Here is a 22,266-nt window from a genome sequence, read left to right on the forward strand (position 1 = left end):
GAATAAAAAATTTTAGTTTATAAAATTATCAAAATAAGTATGATTTTTATTAAATAATAAGAATAAAAAATTATCAATTTACATGATATGATAATTTTATATTATTTATAAGCTTTAAATTTGGGGTATGATTTATTTTATTAATTTCAATTTGAATTTATAAGCTCATGCTGATGTCATTTATTTTCTTTTATCTTTTTTTATCATTTATTATAAGGGTATATTTAAAATAAAGATATAGTTTTAATCTATTTATTAGTTTTAACTAATTTTTCGTTATCCGTAAATTAGTTATTTAAAGTTTATAATAGGAATGAGAGAAAATAATAAATTTTTAACTTTCTCTCTTCTTATATTTTAAAAGCCAGAAATTATAAGTAGTTAATTTTTACTTATGGCTTAGTTTTTCGTTTTTTGTTTCACCAACTCAAACATCATAATTTTATAGATCGCAGGTCTTGTCATGCAATCACCTGTTTAGAATGTTTAGACCCTATCGAAGTGGACTCATAGGTCACGTTTGGTATGGAATATTGAAAATGAGGGATAAGGATTAGGCTAGGGTTGAAAACATGTATTAAGAGGATGCTTAGCATGGGTAGTTTCTTATCATATAAGATTAGGCAATCTCATATAGATAGAATTGAAGAATACCACCTCCCTTTATAGTATTCCCCAGTTCTAAATATATGGGTTTGTTTAATCCCGGGTAGTAGAGCCGGGAATCAGGGCCGGCCCTTCAGGGCTGGCGGGCTTAAAAGGGCCGGCCCTCCAGGGCTGGAATTTTAAAAATACCCCAATTTGTTAGGCCCGGCCCTTAAGCTACAGGGCCAGGGCCGGCCCGCGGGCTTTGGCCCGTTTAAGAAAAAATACTATTTTTTATATTTATCATATTTTTTATAAAAATAAATCAATGAAATTATTAATAAAAGACATAAATATGAATAAAATTAAGTCACATATAAAATATCATCATATATAAATATTCATCAATATCTAAGAACATCTAAAACATTCATTAACAAGATAACAACATCTAAAAGTTTTATCTATAATGCAATTGTGCAATAAATAAACACTATATTAATCTTTTGAAACTTCATCATCACTATAATTAATTACTTTTCTTCATAAGTATACTTTTCTTTCATAACAAAAATATCAAGTTTTTCTTCTTTATAAGAATTTTATTTTTAAATTTTACAATCTAACTATTATTTTACTTTAATGTGAGAAACATTGCTGTTGAAACTCATGAATTTCTAATTCAAATTATAGAGTCACAAGTTATATAAGTATAAAAATATTCTATTATCAAATATATATATATATAGTTTAAAAATATCAACGCATATAATATAAATCAAATCATTATTAAAGTTCAAATTAACCCATTTTTTAAAAATTTAATTGGATAAATTATTATCTAAAACTAAATTTACTTTTAAAATGATAATAATAACTAAATATTTGAAATATTATTAACAATGTAAAAAATTAATAACATTAATATTATATAAAAAATTTTTAAAAAAAATAAAAGGGCTTAAAAGGGCCGGCCCGTGGCCCTCCAGGGCCGGCCCTTTTAAGCCCTCGGCCTCCAGGGCCAGCCCTCCAGGGCTTATGTTTCATTTTAAGAAAAAAATATCAAGCCCGGCCCTCATAATTTCAGGGCCTAAAAGGGCCGGCCCGACGGGCTCGGCCCATTTTCCCGGTTCTACCGGGTAGCATATAATACTCATACTAAACATTCTTTAATATAATTTTGTATTTTCAATCTCAACCCCTATTCTTTATTTTTAATGCTTCGTATTAAACGAGACTATAAAGTCCTTCTCCAACGGCACCTGTTTGATTAGCCTCCTATCATCCTATGCTCTCTTGGCCCGATCTGTCGCCATGGGATTAAGGGGTATGAAAGTGAAAGTAAAAGTTTGATTTTTAGCCGCTTGGTGTGGCTAAATTCACTTCCATATGTGGAATGTATGAAGTGACTTCCTTATTCCCCCATGAAAAACGTAGGACATGGAACTCCCATTCAATGACCCATTTGCCCTTGTGGCACCCGCAGTGACCGCGGAGCATGGCGGCTGCGGCGGATTGATCACGTTCATCACCGCCCAGTTCTTGATTTTTGCTTCCACGAGAGAGGTCAATCTAGCTCCTAAATTTTTGCTCCATCCTAAAGGTGGTAATACGGGCTGGCGGTACAGATACGGGCCAGCCTGCGGTGGTGCGAGCCCAAAGCAGTTTCAGCCCGCACCTTGGCGGGCTGGCATTTTGCCAACCCAAGCCCATCGACATATTCTTTTTTTTTTTAAATAAAAACTATTATTATTAGTATAGGTTGAGCTTAATTTGAAATGTTAAAATTAGGTTTCGAATCTTGAATTTGAGTAGTAAGTTATAATAAAATAAAGTGAAGATTAATTTATAATTTAAGAATATATTTTTAAAAACTAATATATTTTTATAAATAATTAATTTAACTAGTTTTTTTATTCAAAGTAATTTAGTTTTCTTATCCAAATTAATTAGTAGATATTTTATGTATAAATGTATAAGTATCGCATGTTTATTTAATTTTATAAAGGCTTTTATAGTGACACAACAAATAAATGAAAAATAAAAGATGGATGATGATCTTCGTATAACTACACACGGAATCACAAATATATAAAGTGTTTAATTACTTATGCAATGATATGAAAGAAACAATGCTTAATTGTTCATGTAAAATTTGAGGGTCAAAATATTTTAACTATATTAGGAATTATATGAAAAATTAAAATAAAAAAAAAAGCGGGCCAACCGGCGGGCTAGCCGCGGCGGAGCAGGCTCAAAACGGTGCGGGCTGGCATATTGCCAACCCGAGCCTACCTTTTTTGGCAGGCTGGTGGGCCCAGCCTGTATTACCAGCTCTACTCCATCCTCGCTGCTGGGTTGAAGTTACAACGTGACCTTTCCTTTTTACTAATTTACTATTCATGTTGCCGTAAGCCTTCTTGGCATACAAGTTTTTTCATGCTACATCCAGCTTTAAATATAAAAGCTAATTAGTAGTTCTAAATATAATATTCTAATCAACTCTGTCTTTCAAATTTATAATACTCCTCCGGTCCTTAATATAAGACCCATTTAACTAGTTTGATTAGATTAAGGAAGTTAGGTAAGTTAGTCAATTATAAGAAATGTAACATGTTTTTCTTAAAATACCATAATCATCTTTTTTAATACCTCATCTTCTTCTTCTATTTGATTATGGTTGAGGGAGTATCCATAGGGGTAATTTAGAAAAAAATTGATAAATATAAGAAATGGATCTTATATTTATAACCAAAACTAACTCAACAATTGGGTCTTATATTAAAGATCAGAGGAGTATGTTCTAAAAAAATATCCCTATCAATTGTAAGTTATTTTTATCCTAGTGTAGTTCAAACATAAATAATTGAATAGGAGTAATTTAAAGAACTCAACACCTACTTGTTACAAATAACTGATTTATCTAATTTTGTTAATTAATTTTTCTAAATTAGTTGTCTCACTTTTTTATTTTGGGTACATGAGAGAGAGAGAGAGACAGAGAGCTTTTATGATATTTTAAGGGGATGTTTGGATGAAACCAAATCATAGTTTGGATAATAGTTTCTAGAGAATAAATTTTGTGAAAAAGTGATTTTGAGAAGTAAGAATGTTTGGATAGCTGTTGTCAGAAGTTTTTTTTTATACATATAAATTAGTAAAAAAGGCATAAGTTAATACTCCTCCGGTTCTTAATATAAGAGCCATTTAACTAATTTGATTAGATTAAGGAAGTTAGATAAGTTAGTTAATTATAAGAAAAGTGACACATTTTTTCTAAAACACCATAATAATCTTTTTTAATACCCCCTCTCTCTTCTACTTGATTATGGTTGAGGGAGTATCCATAGGAGTAATTTAGAGAAAATTGATAAATATAAGAAATAAGTCTTATATTTAGGACCAAAACCAACTCAAGAATTGGGTCCCATATTAAGGACTGGAGGAGTATGATAATTACATAAAAGATAGATTTTATGATATATTTTAATTTGAAGGAATAAAATTGTTAATAATATATTTTTTACCAACATAATTAATAACACATAAGATAATATTAATAAATAATTAAAATGTGTATATATATTTATAGGATATAAGATTAAATATGTTTATAAAAAAATAATTAAAGGATATTAAAGTCATATTATTGTTGAGATCTGGTCTAATAGGCATAATCATACTCTCCAATTTGAGCCAAAAGCAGAATGGATTCATTTCTTTTGAAACTATGGTTTTGGGCTCCAAAACTATAGTTTTGGCTCAAACCATGATTTCGGATTATTTCTCTAAAATTGATACTATTTGGATGATATCTCACCCAAATCATAGTTTTACCTACCAAACTATGGTTTTGAGAGGCACTCAGGTTGGAAAATACAGTAACATTTTATCGGTCTGATTTCAGGGGATTTTTTCCAGGTAAACAATACAAGCCCTTTTTGCTGCATGTGTTGGTGAAAAACAAAAAGTGCAGCCACAAAATATTTTTCAGAGTGGGCCGGCGTATTTGGATTTGAGTTCGAGATCACATTCCACAGCCCACAACACAGATATTTACCAGCCGAATGGGGAGAGGAATCCATTCCCTGGAAGTTTCTTGAAGTGCTCTAGGGTTTTGCCCTTTCCAGGAGAAATTCTTGTGATCTACTTCGATTTGATCTCTCGAGGTCAGGGCTATAATTTTGTGGTCGGCGCAGAAATTTACCCGTAAAATTGCAGTAATTTTATCTATTTTTCTTTGTGAATTTTGTATTTTTCTATCACAGTCTTGTGAACGTGCTGTTGCGAATGTTTGTCTTTTCCTTTTGAGGTATTTGGGGATTTGATTCATACTTCATGATCTATTTACAGGCTGCGGACAATGTCGCGGGTTTATGTTGGGAATCTGGACCCTCGGGTTACTGAGAGGGACCTTGAAGATGAATTTCGTATCTACGGCGTTCTCCGGAGGTAATTTATTCAATATCCTAATTTTCCTCCGCTACTTCTCGTAGTTGAGTTTTCTTCCTAATTTGTTTTCTTCTTGTCTTCCGCGATCATATGTTTTGACATCTTTGTGTTTGTGCAGGTAACTTGCGCCTTCTTTTGCATTTGGAATTTGAGTCTGGGATTTGCAACGGTTTTTTTTTTATTTTGCATATATAGAAAAAAAGGAGTCATTGGGACTCGAATTTCAGGCTGCCCGGGGCGAAAATAATTTTTTTTCCCTCCTTCTCTGAATTATGATATATAGTGGCCTCTTTTAGCCCATCTCAACTCTTGGTGTTCGATAAGTTCATGAATGTTAATGGTAAACGAAAACGCATCAGTAACTGATATTCAATGCTGTTGGCAACTCTTTTATGGATCATCTCTTGAGGAGAAGTTTCCTTCTTCCATGTATTTTGGTCTGTTGCATCATAAAAGTAGTTTGTATGGTGTATGTGTTGCTACCATCAAGGGTATATTATATGATCTAGCTTCATAAATTGGGAGGGGAGAATCTTCACATTATCTATGGCAGCATGTCTAACCACTGTGGCTTTTTGCATTCCCTTGGGACATTGCTTGATAAAGGACTTACATTTTGAATGCTTGATTATGATAAACATATTTAATGCAGCGTCTGGGTTGCTCGAAGGCCACCAGGTTATGCATTTCTTGAGTTTGATGATAGGAGGGATGCGCTTGATGCAATTCATGCTCTGGATGGTCAGTATATGTTCTTGTTCTTGTTAAGTTCATATTTATAGCGTTGTATGTGGTCATCTTGCAGCTCTATCTCTATTTTTTTTATTAAAAAAAAAAATCCTAATTCATGATTCACATGACTGATTGAATTACATGCAGGAAAAAATGGCTGGCGTGTAGAGCTTTCTCATAATTCCAAAGGTGGTGGCGGAAGAGGCGGACGCGGACGTGGAGGTGAAGACTTAAAATGTTATGAGTGTGGTGAGCCTGGTCATTTTGCTAGGGAGTGCCGCTTGCGTGTTGGTTCACGAGGCATAGGAAGTGGGCGCCGTCGTAGCCCCAGTCCATATCGGCGCCGCAGAAGTCCAAGTTATGGTCGCAGGTGGGTTGTAGTGTTTGGATGTACGAGTTGAAGGATTATGCATTTCAAATGAGTTATGTTATATGTCAGTACTTCTGCATGCATAAATTTGTCTACCTTTCAATTGTAGTTTGGAGGGATTCATTGTTTATCAAGATGCTTGATGCATATATAAGGGGAAAACAGTATAAGTTGTAATTTAGGTTTTAGGCTGCTCTGAAGATTGCCATGGGGACGGAAATGTTTTCTATTGAGCATTTCATGATTCACTGCTATCAAAATATGTGGAGGCATTAAATGGCATGAATTGATATTAGCATGGGTCGTTGCAAGTTTAAGTTTCTTCAGCGTCTACTTGGCATTTATGCGGTGGGTTTTTCTTGTGTGGGGTACTTTGTTTTATTTTGCAAATTATTAATAGTACATGCCCACCACCGTCTCTGTTTGCATTAAACTGTTATTGTTTCATTTGGTCAACAGCGTAATTAGGTATCTTCTTTCATTCGGTTCTCACATATTTTTCACCCCGGGGCTTTGCCTTGATGATAAACTCCTCAGTCCAAATCATCAATCTGTGTGGACAGTGGGTCTGGAAAGGGAATGCAAATCTGAAGTACATAGAACCTAAGTTAGCCCCTTGGAGTGTCCTGTTGAATTCTGAATTCAAATCCTGAGGTGCAGTCGGTCAAATTAAGCCTCTGGGAGTGGGTGTAAATAGAATTTTAGTCTCTACATTTCCTTATGTGCATTACACATATCTTGTGAAAGTGTAACTTATCAAGTGGTAATCCTTTAGGATGCTAATACTTTTTTATTTCTCTAACTGTAGTCTCTTTGAAGATTATTGAGACTTGATGCCATAAATTGGTGCATTGAACTTGTTTCATTTTGTCAGGAGTTATAGCCCTTACGGAAGAAGATCTCCTAGGCGACGCAGCATTACACCTCCTCGACGTGGACGCAGTTACAGCAGGTCCCCTCCATACCGCCGTTCTCGCCGTGACTCTCCTTATGCCAATGGGTAGGTTTCGCTGTGTTCAATGCAATTGCTGTCACTGATCTAACTTCATTTCTGTTGATTACATTTATATAAACGTAATTACCTGTTTTTACAGAGATTAAGGTTGGAATATGAATGGAGCAAATGCTGGATGACCTTCAGGAATGGCCTCTGCTGTATTGTATTACCATAGGACTGCTTGAGGAAAATATGCATGTTAGTTATGTTGATATTCTGGTAATGGTCGGTGTTAGATATTTGGTTTTCGATGGCACCTGCAAGGTGTTATAGCCGCCAAAAGGATGCATGGGACACTTTAGCATCTTCTGTCTCTCGTCGACTTGCTGAAACTGAAAGGTCTCTTCCAACTTTATACAGCAACTTATGTTATTTGCTTATTATTAGTTTTAGTATTCTATTTATATGATATGGCACCATAATGTATTGGTATTTATGGATCCTAAAGGATGTTCTTGTTTTCCTTTTGTTGTGAGGTGTGATTGTCGGCAAATCGTCACTCACTCCATCTTTTTGTCTGCTTCTCTGCGCCACAATCATCTCATCTAGTTCCTTCTGCATACAAGTAGACTTAAAGTGCGAAGTCGACAATTTGGTTGTGCCCCATGAATTTTTTGTCTTCTGCAGTGAAGCTGCTGTTTGTTAACCTTTTTACCGGCCCCTCATTAAAGGATTCTACGGGCACCTTCCGCATGAGTTGGAGCAGTTTAGAGGTGGAAGGGTATAAAATAGTGACCTCTGCATCTTCATCATTGAGTCAAATGTGCATTGTTGGTCAATCGCTGCATTTACTGTTCGCTTCACAAAACCAGAATCCTACTTGGTTGCTTCTCTGTAGTTTCATTGTCGGCTGCTTCTTCCAAATATCTGCATATTCATTAGAACGATCTACTAGCCGTGTCTGCATGGTTCTCGAAGGTGAGTGCGATCTTCAACTTGGTCTATGGGACACTGTTGTCTTTATTCTTCTTTGGCATGGCATCTGTTGTTATCCTGCATTGGATGTGCAAGCAATTGCATAATCCATTGGATAAGAAGGATGGGCTGTGTCAAGGATGCCGAAAAACTTGCATAATCCATAGGATGAGAAGGATCTAGTGTTTTGCAAGAACTTGCCTAATTCATTGGTTGGATAGGAAGGATGCTCTGGTAACACGCTGGTGCCTAGGGTCTTTCATTCTTCGCCTTAAGATGGTGTGTTCTTCATGGACTTTAGTGAATCTGCCCTTGTCAGCGGTTGTAATATTTTTGGGACATGCTAATCGTCTTCATCTGCACCCTAGTTTGTCACGCGCTCTCCTGCCCTTTAAGGCCTAAGCAAAATGGATTTGCTACAGGTCATTGCCAGCGTTGGTTGGTTGAGATTGTTTTTGCTCGGTTCCGTCTGTCCATTTATTTTTTCCATTCATATTTTGGGACGGGTTCCTAGCCGCCCTCCTCCCCCCTGTGGCTTTGTTTTACTTAAATTCATTGACAGTAGACACCGGTTTGGTGTATTGATTTTTTGGTTGATAATTGATTGATGACTACACATTTCAATAATCAAAATTTGTTAATCCTCTTGTAGCAGATTATTGCTTGAAATGATTGCAGCAAATTGAAATGGATACCCGTACTTATTTGCCTCCTTTTAGTCCATCAAGTTTGTTTGATTTAACTAATTTGGGAGACTAAGAAAGTTTTTCAGTTGCTTGATTATATATTAATTTAGGTACATTAGTTTGGAAAAAATGATAAATATATATAATCTAAAATAATTTAGTAATTCTTAATTTTTTTCAAATCAGTCAATGGCCGGAAGTGGCATTAATTTGACTCTTGAAGTTTAATTTCGATTAATTAAGTTTTAGAAAAAATTACTATTCCTATTCATTTTGTGCTTGAGGAGTGCAGTTTATATTCTTATTTCGTTGCATTGGACCCTTTTTTGTGTTTGTGATTATTGAAGAGGTTGTCATCGTTGCACGTGTGAAGGATTATTTGTTTTCAAATCATAAGGACAAAATGTGCATGGTCATAAAACTTTAGGGGCTTGTTTTGAAGGATTAATTCTTAAGGATTAAATTGATAATTAACAATGGGGCAAATTTGAAGGATAAAAGTTTTATAATTTTAATATTTTAATTTAATTTAATTTAATTTGATCGTGATCTCTCTGTTAATGGATCACTGGTGCTTCATGATCAGAGAGCGGATGGGGGTCGGTCGAGTGATAGGTGGAAATAATGCAGTAGCTTGAAACCATTTTTAAAACTGTAACAATTTGCTCTCTCGCTTGATGTATGAGCAGTGCAACTCGTTTCTTAAACTTTGAGAATGAAACATCTTTGTTAAGTTGGCTTGTTTGGCATGCAAATTTGTTGAAGTGGGCGATCAGAATGACAATAGCGAGGAGAGAATTAGGTGAAGATATTAACGTTGTTCATGAGTGAAAACACATTGGGGAAGATTGGTGAGAATAATTTCACGAGTGGGTTGAGTGAGGAAGGCAAGAGTCTCCCTCTCTCTCTGTGGCCCTTCTGGCACTCTCCGGCGTCTTCTAACGCTTTTGCCACCGTCTCTTGTTCTCACCTCCGCCACATCAACAGATCATCGTTTTCAGCTCCTTTTCTTCTGCCGCCGTCGTCGTTACATCGTTTCTTCACCACCGCCTCGTCCTCTCGTCTGAAGTTCCGCCGTCTTCTGTTGTTTAGTTTCGCCGCCTCTTGTTTTTCAGTTATTCCCCTCCGCCGACTCTCCCTTCTCTTCTCCACCATCTGGTAATATTTTTAACGTATGATCCCAGTGATTTTGTAATGCTTATTGAGAGAGAAATCGTAAACAAGAGTTGAATATCCAAGCCAAAAATTAGAAACGTGAGAAAATATTAATTTAAAACTGAAAAGAAAATAACATTCAAACATGATTGTCGCAGAAACTCAGTAAATTCATTCGTCCTGAGATCCTATAAATTTTTGGGAGAATCGTTGCAAAGGCACATAATTGACAAAAAATTCCAATAATAATAGAGTAGTCTGTAATAATTTTTTACGTTCATTAAGATTTTTTGGTATTCTCCTTAAATTCGTAATCCCGCAACAGTAAATGGAATCAGAGGATGGTAGGTGACTCAACCACGTTTGAATGAGGTAAGGACCATAATGGAGCAGGAGTAAGACGAGAGAAAAGAGGTTTTTCATTTAATGGAAGCAGGGGTGATTTTGGAATACAACAAAGCCAATAAGGATACTTCAGTCACAAAATTTGCCTCCCCTTCCCTCTAACTTTTCCAACACAAGGTTAGTAGTATAACTGCGTTTCCATCCCCCGTGTTGCACGAAAGAATTATATGTTTTGACTTCAGGAATCCTAATATGCACAACAGAAGAGCGTGCATAATACTCTCTTATCATTGATGACTTCCCACTCATCCTCTGTGGTTCGAATTAACTTAACTTTTAAGTAATTTTATGTTATACGAAATAAGTAAAAGATTTGATGCTATATGAGGTAAGTAAGTGATTTTGCATTAGAGGCAGATTGCATTTCACAGCGGACAAAAAGCAAGTGTTTGCATCTAAAACTGATCTCTAACACTAAAATCAAATTCCAGACTATAAATGACATCTGAAATCCATCCATTGTAGCCTACAACTAATTTTCGTGATATAAGACTCGCTCTTCATGACAAATTAAAAGCTCTAACTTATTGTTCATAAATGGAATGCAAAACTAAAAGCTGGCCTTCTACAACAGCCACAAATGGTCCTCCAAGCACTCGAAAATCTTCTCACTCTGCTTTCGGTTCAATCACCTTCTTGGCAAAAGATGGCAGACAGAAAGCTGCTGTATGAATCTGTTATTAAATACGAGGATTCGTGTAAGTTGATATAAACAAAGAAACAGTATTTCACCAGTATATAGGGGAAGAAGCGCTCAAGAGAGAAAATGATTGGAGAAAAAACACACCTCGGAGTTGTAAAACTTCAGTGGTCTGTCTGTCTTCTGACTGGGATTTTGATCTATAGGATTCACAGGATGCTTGAAATCAACAGGAGGTCCCTCAGTTGAGCAAAGCATAAAACCAATCACCCCACTGAAATGAAACAGTAAAAGCATCATCATTCGAAACCATTCTCTCACTATCCTTCCGCAGACAGCACCTTATGGCTATGTCTGCACGGAGGGAAAAGTGGGAGGAAAATAAGAAGGCGGGAATGCTAGGAAAGAAAACTTCCAAAAATAGTTAAAAAAATTTCTGTTTTTTGGAGTTTTCCCTTCTAATATTCCTTCCTTTCTATTATTGGAAGTTTCCCTCCTAGTATCCTTTCCTCCCTAATTTTCTCCCCATCCCAATATAGGACACATCTAAAAAAACGACACGCCCAAGTAAAACCAACAACTTCCCTTCAAACGGGAACACGGGAGGGGGCGAAAAAGAGAGATTTCTGCAGCGGCATAATAGTTGAAGCCAGTGCAGTTTCAGTTGACCATTTTTCAGCACAACAAATAAGCCTATGATGTAAGTGTGATCAACATCCTATAGATAAGGCGTTCCTTGCAGACCACTAAAGATAGAAAATAATATAAGGAAAAACCTTGGGTATGTGGGAACTGTAGTCCAAGCATAGTTGACAGAGCCTCTGAATATTTGGCGGCAATTTGCAACTATGTCCTCAATGAGATGCATGTGAAGCCATATACTTTCTGCCTGAGTACACACAACTCCTCCAGGACAAAGAGCCCTAGCAACCGACTGAAAAAAGGGCTTCTCAAAAAGCTCTTGAGCAGGGCCTGAAATATACCAAATGCAGTGTCTCTATTGAGGAAACAATTTGAATTACTCTACAAGATCAAGAGAATTATAAGGCATTAAAGCTCTATCACACCTATAGGGTCAGATGAGTCCACGATAACTGCATCATAAGTTCCTTCAGGAACTTCCTTCAAGAATGCAACACCTAGACCATTAAGAGGTAAGCAAGCATGAGATGAATTCTCAGGAAATGGTAAGCAGGCTGTTAAAAAAAAACTAAACGAAAAGGCTAACCATACCATCGCCAATATGAAGTGTCACACGTGGATCGTCATACCCTACTGCTACTTCAGGGAAATACTGCTTGGAGACCTGCAAAGAATGAAGAATCAAAATTGATGTTCTGCGCATATTACTACAGGTATCAGATGATAACATCATAATTAATTTATGCCAAGGGAAAAAGACCAGCTCCAGCATAGTAAGAACTAATTTTACTCAAGTAAAAATCCCACCCAACATAGAAAAAGTGCAGATGGAATTAACATAGGAATCTGCAACCATTAAAGTTCAGATTTGTTTTAGGGAGGGAAAAAAGAGTCGAAGTATCACTCACATCAACTACCATCTTGTCAATTTCGCAAATGTCTATCTTCTCAACTGAAGAATAGCGTGACACTTCCCGCAGGACGCCACCATCCCCTCCACCAATAACCAGAACCTAGAAAAGAACAGAATGGCAAGAAAAACAGAACTTTAGACTGATAAAGTTGAAAATTTACCATAGGGAGAGCCAGAGTGATATTTCCAAGTGTTTCTGTTTGTTATAGCCCAGTATTTCATTCCCTCAAGACAATTTAATTCCAGTTGTATTCTCGATATCTTATGCCACTCTACTAGTATGATCCTTTCTATTCTCCCCAACAATTGCCTCAACCTTCTAAGATAAGGTCAAAGAAAACTAAAGGAAAAATGAATTAAAAATTCTGAGCAATTTAGACAATCTCATTCCTAAATGGCTAGAAGTTTATAACACCTTCTTTGGATTTGAAATAGAGGAAAGAGGAAGATGAACGATCATCTCTTGGTAGGCACATTCATCCCTTTCGGTGAGCTGAATTACTCCATCCAAAACGAGAACTTTACCATATGTTGATGACTACAAAAAGAAAAACATCGCACTGTTAATATAATAAGGAACACAAAAATGGGTATAAACAATTATAAATTTTCTGAAGCATGCTGAACCTGGAAGACCATGACATCCTGGTAATCAGACTTCCCCTTAAACAAGATCTTTTCAACCTTCAAAGAGTGTGCTTCCCCTGAAAATTTACAGCCAAGCTCAAATTCATAATTCATAAGTAGTATTCCAACAAGAAGTTCAAGATGTATAAGTTCCACTTAATGCAGGAGCAAAAACAACAGGGAATTATGACCTTTTTGGTTTTTCACTTATTAAGTAAAATCGATTTGTTGCCATAAAAAATTGTATCTTCAATCAAATGTATAGACAAATAAGCAAAAAGAACACAATAAATGCAGAAATATACCAGTAGATTCATCAATATCAGAGGAACCTACATAGACCTTGTGGTCTAAATAAATGTCCACACATTTTAAAAACATTTGTGAAAGCACAAAGCAGGACCTTCAGATTTGCCTATCTTCTAGTGTTCCTAAAAAATGAAGAACGTTAAAAAGCAAGGAAAACCAAGCCACTCCATCACGAAGTAAGCATACCAAGTATCAACTTTATGTTCTAGAACCCTAAAATCCATGCAAAGGGACCCAAAGCCTGACACCAAAACTACAATCGAGATATAAAGCACTTTAATATTTACCTGAAAATCAATTCCTTTTCCTCATAAGTGTAACAATTACAAGTTTTTAGAAAATTTAAAAGTAAGCCAAACAAGAACCTTGAGAATAACAAGTAGAAGCACAAGTGCAAAGCATTGAATGAAATAGCATTTATGCTCTTGGCTAGATGGTGCCTCTCCCCTCTAGCATGAAATAAAAATGGAACTATTTAAAACAAAGTTTGAAAACCTATAGAAACCTAAAATCGGTGATATATAATATAGTAAAAAGGAATATTAACATTCAACAGATGGGGTGTGAAAAGGCAATTCAGCATCTGATAAACACTTATTCCGAGAACTTGAAATAGACTTATCTTAGCACCACACGCTACTCCAGCTGAGACCGATGATAAGTTCTTTTTTTAAATTAACAATGGAACATAAAACAGAAACAAAACTTCTCAGGGAACCAAGCATCATCATGAACCAAACTGCTGTATGTTCCGAGATCGATGTGAAAAAACACAACTAAAGCCATGAAAATAACATTACAGATAACAATCATAACAAAACCAACCACACCGTTTCAGCAATTTAATAACGCAAACAAAACAGGGATAAATCAAAGAAGGTGTCTAAAGGGGACCCTTCAGAAAACAATACAACAAATCCAAGAAGCATGAGTGCAGAAACATATACAACAACGAGAACAGAGAATTCTGTAGCATGACAGGGAAAAGGCCGATAAGCAGGATATGATGCAAAAATTGACAGAAATCAAGAAAAACACATCAACCATGAGACAGAAAACTTGAGAAGAATCGGCATAAAATCATTCAAATCACTAAATCCACGTATATTGACATAGGAACGAACTCCATAAGGCTTAAAATCGTAAATTTACTCGTCCGTTTTCTATCGAGCACGTAGAAAACAAACAAACATAACACCTTTGTTTCTCGATAAGCAAACGTATTGAAAGGAGGCAACTTTGAAGGAATCAGATAAAAGGGTTTTAAGAGGAAACTAACCAGGCCACATTGGGCTAATTTCGGAGAACCACCCAGGAATCACAGCTGATACACCATTACCGTCCGCCTCCACAGAGACGGTCGAAGCAGGGACCCCATTCTCTCCATCTTCTCTCTGCCTCTTCACAGGAAAATCGGTAGAGCCAACGACGCCGTCAGATGCCATATCTTCCTCCTACCTCCGCCGAATTCTCTCTCCGCCTCTACGGTCCCTACTTAATGTGAAGACTTGTCAGTACGGTAGGCAAGGCCACACATGATGGTCTTCTTGGCTTTATAAGGGAGCTGAAAAATAGAATAACGCAAAAGTGTGGGGCACGTAGCAAATAAAAAGAATCTGCTTTGTGTAGGACGCGTCTGGGAGGAACTTTTAATTGGGGAAGAACTGTGAAGAATAATAAGATGCATCCAAACAATGCCCTAAGGTTTGCATGTTACGTGATAAGTACAAGGGGAAATGATAGGGCTTTCAATTAGAGTTTCTTTGGGATTAGGGTATGCTCCCGCCTCCACTTCTAGTAGTAGTAGGAGACTAGAGGTTCACATGACTCCAAAAAAACAATTTTTTATTTACCGATTTTCTGTTAAAATTAAAAAAAAAAAAAAAAAGAGAGGATATGTTTGGTATGGATATATCATCATTTTTGTTTTTATATGGATTTTTTATTGATGCCGATATAGTGCTATATATAATATGTTTCCCTTTCTGACACATTCACAAAACAATAATAATTTGAAACGTTCAATAACTTTTAATTTTTAAATATATTGGGAAATATTTAAAAATTACAAAAAAAGAAAAATAAAAACTGCAAATACCTTGAAAAGAACAACATCATTTATCACTTATAGATAATTTTTTTTTAAATAAACTATTAGTGATTCGTGATGTGAGTGGGAATTTTGTTATTGTCATAGTATATTTTTTGTTATTAAGATGTTTGCCATAAGTTTTGTTTTTTATCTAAATAATTTATTTAAAAATTAAAGGACATGCACATGCGTTTTAGGACGAGTTATACAGCTCAAAAATTACAATATAATTACGTTCACAAAAAAAATTACAATATAATTACTTGTTATTCTTTTTTCCCCACCAATTTCTTGTTATTTAACGATTCAATTTTTAATGATTACATATATAGTTTGGAAATCTATGAATTTGGATTCCTTAAATGGAAGCCCTGTAAATTAAAAAGGTGTTTGGATAAAAACCAAATTATAGTTTTAAAAGTGATTTTACGGTATTATACGGAGTAAATATGTGGAGAAGTTTATCTCAATTTGCAAAAAAATACTTTTAAAAAGCACTTCTCTTAATACCAAAACACCCCAAGTTTCAATTTAGATATAAACTACATCATGAACTTGTAGTCTAATTGATAACAAACAACTTTTTTAAAAATTTTTTTTAAATGTGAGATTATGAATTCAAAATTTCCATTAAAAACGTATATGAATTATGGTAAAAAATATTCTTGAGGCAAAATTACAAATAAAGACTTCCATTTATTCTCTCAAAAAAAGTTTTTAACTTCCTTCTTTATAGGATATTTAGATAAAAACCAAATTATAATTTTATAAAGTAAGTATATAAGGGAACGGGCCTTTTCGACCCGTTACATCAGTTGAGCGAGCTCAATGATTCAAATCCGATCTCTCTTTCTTCTGTTTTTTGCCAACTGATCCAAAGCAGATCTATGCAATATTAGATATCACATATACAATCAGAATATATGCCTTTATCTTCTTCTTTTTTTTTTTTAATCTTCCCAGCAAACTGAGCCTTTATATATGTGTTTTAATCTTTACAGATTACAGATTGCAAAGTTTAAGAATTTACACGTGTTCAAATATATACAATTTTCGGAAACTTTAATAAAGCATACAGTTTTGTTGTAACTTTTTCTTAGGACACAAGCGTCCTGCCATTTGCACTGCAAAAAACGATTATTAATTCGCAAAGTCATTACTGAACAGATTGAGACACTGAATCAAAAATTATGTTCTAATAAAATTCAAATTACGTCAAAAAGCCCCTGGCCTAGTGGTATAGATGCTGTTTTATAAGTGAAAATTTGTGAGTAGTATTTGCTTTTTCTAGTTGAAAATATGTTTTGAATTATCATCACTTATCCTCATAAAATTAGGACAAATTTAATAAAATATGAGGCGCAAATCAATCCAAATGTTTAGAACAGATGGGCTTGGACTAGGATTTAACAAATAGTTTGGATATTGAGAAAAGAATTATAAGATTAACAAAAGTTCAAACTTAAAATAAATTAGTATAACTCGAATAAAAGGAATTGTATCCAATATGTAATCGTAATTAAATCCAATATATGATCCTTTTGCATATAGGGTACTTCACTTTTTGATTTAACCCTCAATTCAGTTTCTTGCACATAAATACTTCTTGATAAAAAAAAAAAAAAATCGTTGAATTTCTAGTAGATTGACGGAAAGACATCATTGATGATATTTTATTTGCGTGGGACCAAAGTTGAAAGAAATGTTAAATTTTTTTAATTAGATAAAAAATAAAATAAAAACCCTCACTTTAAGTTCACCCTTTTTGACCATTCAATTACGATGGCGAAAGCAAGCAAGTCAAATTTAACATCGCTGATTTGTTTTTTTAATACAATTACTGATGCTGATTTTCGTTTCTGGGTCAACAATTTAAGCTCACTGATTGGCTTGACGGAAAAGTATTTCATAATTTTTTTTTTTGGGTCTGCGGCCAAGAATATTAGAGCATCGTACATAGAATCAATCAGTATTGCTCTCTTTTGATTCTTCCTTCTTGAATCTTTTTTTCTGTTAAAATTTAAAAAGAAGGCCGAATGATCGTGGCATGCATATTTTCTGAGTCAGCCCCATATCTCCAACATCTCTTTTTTTTAAAAAAAAAATTGAGTTTTCGCTTTCAATTTAAAAGAAGGTTAGATTAGTGGTCAATGCATGTAAACTACTGAAATTTAGATTGTAAAGTTACTACCTTCGATCCTAATTTATTAAATGTTTTGTAATCTTCAAACGAGAGTATTATGTTTAGAACTGGAGGTAGTATATTTTTATCACTACCACACAAAAAAACAACACACACACAACTCACCAAATAAATAAATTAGTTTTAACATGTTTTTTCTTAGACTCATAACATGTTTTATTATAAAAAAATTTAATTTTTATTAAATTCATGTTAAAATTTAATATTTTCTTAACTTTACTCCTATTTAATACATATACTTCTAAAATAATAGCAATTTAAAAGGTAAAATTTTGACGTTTGTCCAATAAATTTAACAAGATAATTTATATCTAAAACGAAAAAGTACTATCTCTCCACCCTATAAATCATGATTTTGAAAGCTAGATTAGATGGTGGAATTAGCTAGATTATCAATTATGAGTTCAAACCAGTACTAAATAGTATAATAAATGCGTAAATTATATCCCTCTGTTCCTTATTATAAGAGACAAATAACCGAAGTACGTTGATCAAAAAAAACAGTTAAAATTAGTTAAGAACAATTAATGTGTAAAAAGTATAATTTTTTTCCAAAAATGCCCTCATTAATAAGGAGAGAGAGCATGAGAGAGAACAATTAAATTATTAAAAGAAAGAGAAGTGGGAGGGAGAGAGAGTGTGAGTTGGAGATAATAAATATGGGTAAAATAGTAAATCAACACAAAAAAGTAGAGACAACTTGTAAGTGTCTCTTATATATAGGAACATGCCATAAGCATCAAATGTCTCTTATAATAAGGAACGGAGGGAGTATCACAAATATAAATAGAGAGAGAGAGAGAGAGAGAGAGAGGAGAATATACATAGAAAGCCAAGAATTTTTTGAAAACAACGATATTAGTTAACTATGTGTCAGACAAGGAATCATAAACATTTCATGTTTGGTGCTCAAGAATCTATACTGAATACTTTATTGGAATATGCTCACAATCAACGGAAGGATAAAGACAAGATTAGAAATATTACACTGATTTTTTATTCATCTTAATGTTACTGGGATACCACCTCCAACAAAGAGGAGGAATTAGGTTTTTCTCCCCCCTTTTGTTATAATATATACTAAATGTGGACATTTCTCTCAATAAAAATTTGATTTTAGTTCACCACAAGGAAATAACGGTTATTTGGTAAACCCAACCTGTTGGTGGAGGACTTAGGTTTTAGTTCACACAATCTATCTAACGATAATATGAGAATCAATTTAAACTTCCGCTTTGGCTGGCGCTTAAAAAAAAAAAAAAAAAGAAATCTGCCATCAAATTGAAATTTTGGATCCTGTGTACCTTTTGGGTGACCAGTTGCACGTAAGCCCAGTGAAGAAATGGTTTAGGCCGTCATTAGTTCATGGACCAATGTTCTGATCATTTTATTGTAGCAAGGCCCAAATAAGATGTTGGGCCGACTCTCATTCTCTTCATTTTTTTAATCTCCCTTTCCTCCTCTATTTTGATAAACACGGGGGACACAAACCCACAGGGTATCCTTAAAATATATTTGATGTTAAAATGTATAATAATAATAATAAGAATAATATATTAATAGCCAAAAAACGCTTTTGTTGCTGTTTTGTCACAGGTGTAGCGTATTGCAATTGGGAATTCGTCATACCTTTTTGTTGTGAAATTTTGTTAATTCCTTGGGTTTTTTTCCTCTTTTTTTTTGTTACAAAAAATCTAGGTGAATTGAGTCCTGAAAACTCACAGAACTAGAATATGCCTCTAGGTACGTAGATGATATTGGCCTATAGAATACTAATGGTGTAACATTCCAAAAAAATATATATATATATATTATATAATATTTTATTATTATTAAATAATAATATTTTATTAATAATATAAAAAAAAAACAATACACCCCAACTTTCCACCAAAGTCGGTGGAAAAGTAGGGTGAATTGAAGGCGAAGAAGAATTTCGATCGGGTAATTAAAGAGGGAGGAGGAAAAAATGGCGAAGGACAATAAATGAAGGAAGAAAATTGATGAAGGATGGTTGGCATGTTAAAGGATAAATAGAAGAGTGTGAGTGTTGTGTAGAGTAGAGAAAGAGAGGTGAAATATTTGACCGTAGAAATTTAAAGATTTATTTAAGAAATTTTAATCGGTTTAGATTTGTCCATTTATTACCTAAGGTATTTAAAATCAAATTTATTTTGTTGAAAAATCTGTCATTTGTGATATATATCATATTTATTACTACTAAAAATTAAGTTAAATAATATTTGGGTTGTTTGCTATATTATTGAAATTTTAATCGGTTTATAGTTGTTTATTAATTGTTTTGAGAATTTTAAAAACTAAATTTGGTTGGAAAATGTATCATTCAAGATATATAGAATGTTTTTACCGATTAAATTTAAGTTAAATAACTTACTTGGGTTACTAATATATATTATTGATATTTTAATCGGTTTAAAATGTAAATAGGTTAGGACTATATTATTAGAAAAATTTTGAAACTGGAAAGGAAAGTTAATATAAATTGAGATTCTTATAATATTAGATAAAAAACAATATTTTATAAATATTTATAATTTAAATGAGTTATTTGGTAAAAAAAAAGTTATTTGAAGTAAGAATTTTTGGATAGTAAATATATGATATAAATATAATAATAATAAATTCTATGTAATTAAGTTAATTATTTGTATGTATATTAAATTGTATCTATATTATGTGTAGATTATCTTGTACCTCGAGGTTTAGGTTGTAATTTGTGCTCTTATTTCTCAAGCTGTGAGGTTGAGCTTGGAGTAGAGGTAACCGGGGTTAATTTATTCTATATACATGCTTTGGATTGTAAGGTGTTTATTATGTTTTTATTTTCTCAAGTTAATTTGTGAAATTATGCCTGTGAATAAAGTGTACATTTCTTATATGACAAATTTGGTGAAGTGGGAAGTATGTTGATTTAAGTATGCTTGAGTTGTTGTTTTATTGTAAATTTTGTTTTCTTGTGGTGCTGAATTTAATATACTAATATTTTGTTATTGAAAAAAAAATGATGAAAAATGTGTCATACTTTGTTTGAAATTATATCATCTACTTAAAAAATTATGAGATTTTATATATATATATTGTGACTACGCATGGGGTTCATATGTGGAGGTTGGGATTTTGTTATGTGGAGAATATTGTTCTTGAAGCCCGCGCGGCATGCCTACACTATTAATCCTAGTGTTTGGCTTCTTTGTTAGACCCCTGTAGTTTTCCTTTTCCTTGGCCCGGATTGAGAATGAACTCTTGGGTAGACACCTCTTGCACCATAGCCCATTCTTGGGCGGTGTAGGTACAGGAGGGGGCCTGTTGCTTGATGAGTGAGTGGAGTGACCTTTGGGGGTTACTCAGCACAGAAAGCCCGGGTCCTTGTCAAGGAGTCATAAGAGGAGCAAGGTGATGGGAGGGCATATTTATTATGTTGTTGCATATATGTACTTTTATATGAATTGTGTTGTGGATGGAGAGAATACTCTTTTTATGTGATGATGTATCTAATAAAGTACTATTTATTTCTTAAACTATATTTAAGCACTACTTCACCAATTTACCATCCTACTTGTATATGTCATAAATTAATACTTGGTTACTGGGACTTTACGTCTCACCCCGCTATTCATCAATACTTTCAGCAGAGCCATCTAGTTTGGCTCGGCGCGAAGGGAAGCAACCAGAGGCATAGACGAGCATAGCCTAGCAGTCCTCTTCTGGTTAGGCACGTAATGTTATGTATATTGCCATCTTAGGGCCCACAACTGTGTTGATGTATACTTTCTTTTGTTTGGATGACTGTATTTGATGGAATGCTGTTTAAAATGGCTGAAGGCCATAAGACTCTGCTGTATGTGATACTCTTAGATGTATGCCTTATGGGTTGGGTTGAGCAACCTATGTTTCTTGTGCCCTAAATCTTCCTAGGATGAATATTATGTTGGGCTTGTGGGCGGTTACTGTGCCCTGAGACTTTGTTCTACGTTGTTAAACCATGGTGTTTTTATGTATCCTGAGCTACTGGGGATGTTTTAAAATACATCAAACTCTTTTATAACCATGGTAGTATTTTAACACTCTCTAACTCAATTTTTTTTCTACCATGGTTATCATTTTAAAAATAGTTTATAATTATGTATTAAGAAGAGGTCTTTTCAAATGGCAATTTTTTTTGTCTTAGTTAGCTTGTGATACAATTGTTTGAAAATTTGTTGCGTTTATACAGATGACTAAAATGTAAATTAAAAACACTTTGGAGTAAGGGATAGTTAACTACGTCTAATATCTTAAATTATTTTGTAATTTTATCTCAAACTTTAAAATATTTTTTAAATGTGTCTAATACCTTAGAATGTTTTTCTAGGTATATTTGACATTTTAAATATTTTGTGGTGGTATAAATATGTACTAAAAATTAAAATATTAGTATAAAAAAAATACTTCAACCTGTTAAATGAATCGCAAGATATTTTAAAATATTGAATATATCTGAAAAAATATTTAAGATACTAAATCAAACACAAAGTATTATAAT

General features: G+C 34.0%; 2 protein-coding genes across 4 annotated transcripts; one reads left to right on the plus strand and one right to left on the minus strand.

Moving 5' to 3' along the window:
- The first annotated feature begins 4,631 nt into the window (after positions 1-4,631).
- On the plus strand, positions 4,632-8,743 carry LOC114731893 (serine/arginine-rich splicing factor RSZ21-like). 3 transcript variants are annotated; one of them, XM_028919144.1, is made up of 6 exons: positions 4,632-4,754; positions 4,939-5,037; positions 5,690-5,778; positions 5,917-6,139; positions 7,014-7,139; positions 7,234-8,743. In XM_028919144.1, exons 2-6 carry the CDS (start codon positions 4,949-4,951, stop codon positions 7,238-7,240), a joined length of 534 nt encoding a protein of 177 aa, XP_028774977.1. In that variant the 5' UTR covers positions 4,632-4,754; positions 4,939-4,948; the 3' UTR covers positions 7,241-8,743. The 3 variants fall into 3 exon arrangements, with proteins under 3 accessions (XP_028774977.1, XP_028774975.1, XP_028774976.1); XM_028919142.1 differs by having other exon boundaries at positions 4,633-4,805; XM_028919143.1 differs by having other exon boundaries at positions 4,633-4,794.
- A 1,878-nt stretch (positions 8,744-10,621) lies between these two features.
- Positions 10,622-14,964, minus strand: LOC114731892 (spermidine synthase 2-like). Its single transcript, XM_028919141.1, has 9 exons — positions 14,708-14,964; positions 13,120-13,196; positions 12,908-13,030; positions 12,488-12,592; positions 12,171-12,243; positions 12,005-12,076; positions 11,714-11,909; positions 11,085-11,211; positions 10,622-10,971 (listed from the first exon to the last, which is right to left on the minus strand). The coding sequence occupies exons 1-9, from the start codon at positions 14,871-14,873 to the stop codon at positions 10,906-10,908; spliced, it is 1,005 nt and encodes a 334-aa protein (XP_028774974.1). The 5' UTR covers positions 14,874-14,964; the 3' UTR covers positions 10,622-10,905.
- Between the last annotated feature and the right edge of the window lie 7,302 nt (positions 14,965-22,266).

Source organism: Neltuma alba, unplaced genomic scaffold, assembly GCF_004799145.2.
Source record: "Neltuma alba isolate B1F8T4 unplaced genomic scaffold, ASM479914v2 tig00012861_pilon, whole genome shotgun sequence".
Taxonomy (NCBI): Eukaryota; Viridiplantae; Streptophyta; class Magnoliopsida; order Fabales; family Fabaceae; genus Neltuma; species Neltuma alba.

Bases quoted from the DNA above. Each gene is read 5' to 3' on its own strand.
- LOC114731893 (XM_028919144.1), top strand. From the start codon at position 4,949: ATGTCGCGGGTTTATGTTGGGAATCTGGACCCTCGGGTTACTGAGAGG. The intron at 5,038-5,689 runs GTAATTTATTCA...TATTTAATGCAG, and splicing joins ATCTACGGCGTTCTCCGGAG to CGTCTGGGTTGCTCGAAGGC. The intron at 6,140-7,013 runs GTGGGTTGTAGT...TCATTTTGTCAG, and splicing joins AGTCCAAGTTATGGTCGCAG to GAGTTATAGCCCTTACGGAA.
- LOC114731892 (XM_028919141.1), bottom strand. From the start codon at position 14,873: ATGGCATCTGACGGCGTCGTTGGCTCTACCGATTTTCCTGTGAAGAGG. The intron at 13,031-13,119 runs GTTCAGCATGCT...TTCTTTTTGTAG, and splicing joins AGGATGTCATGGTCTTCCAG to TCATCAACATATGGTAAAGT. The intron at 12,244-12,487 runs GTGAGTGATACT...CATTCTTTGCAG, and splicing joins TTGACAAGATGGTAGTTGAT to GTCTCCAAGCAGTATTTCCC.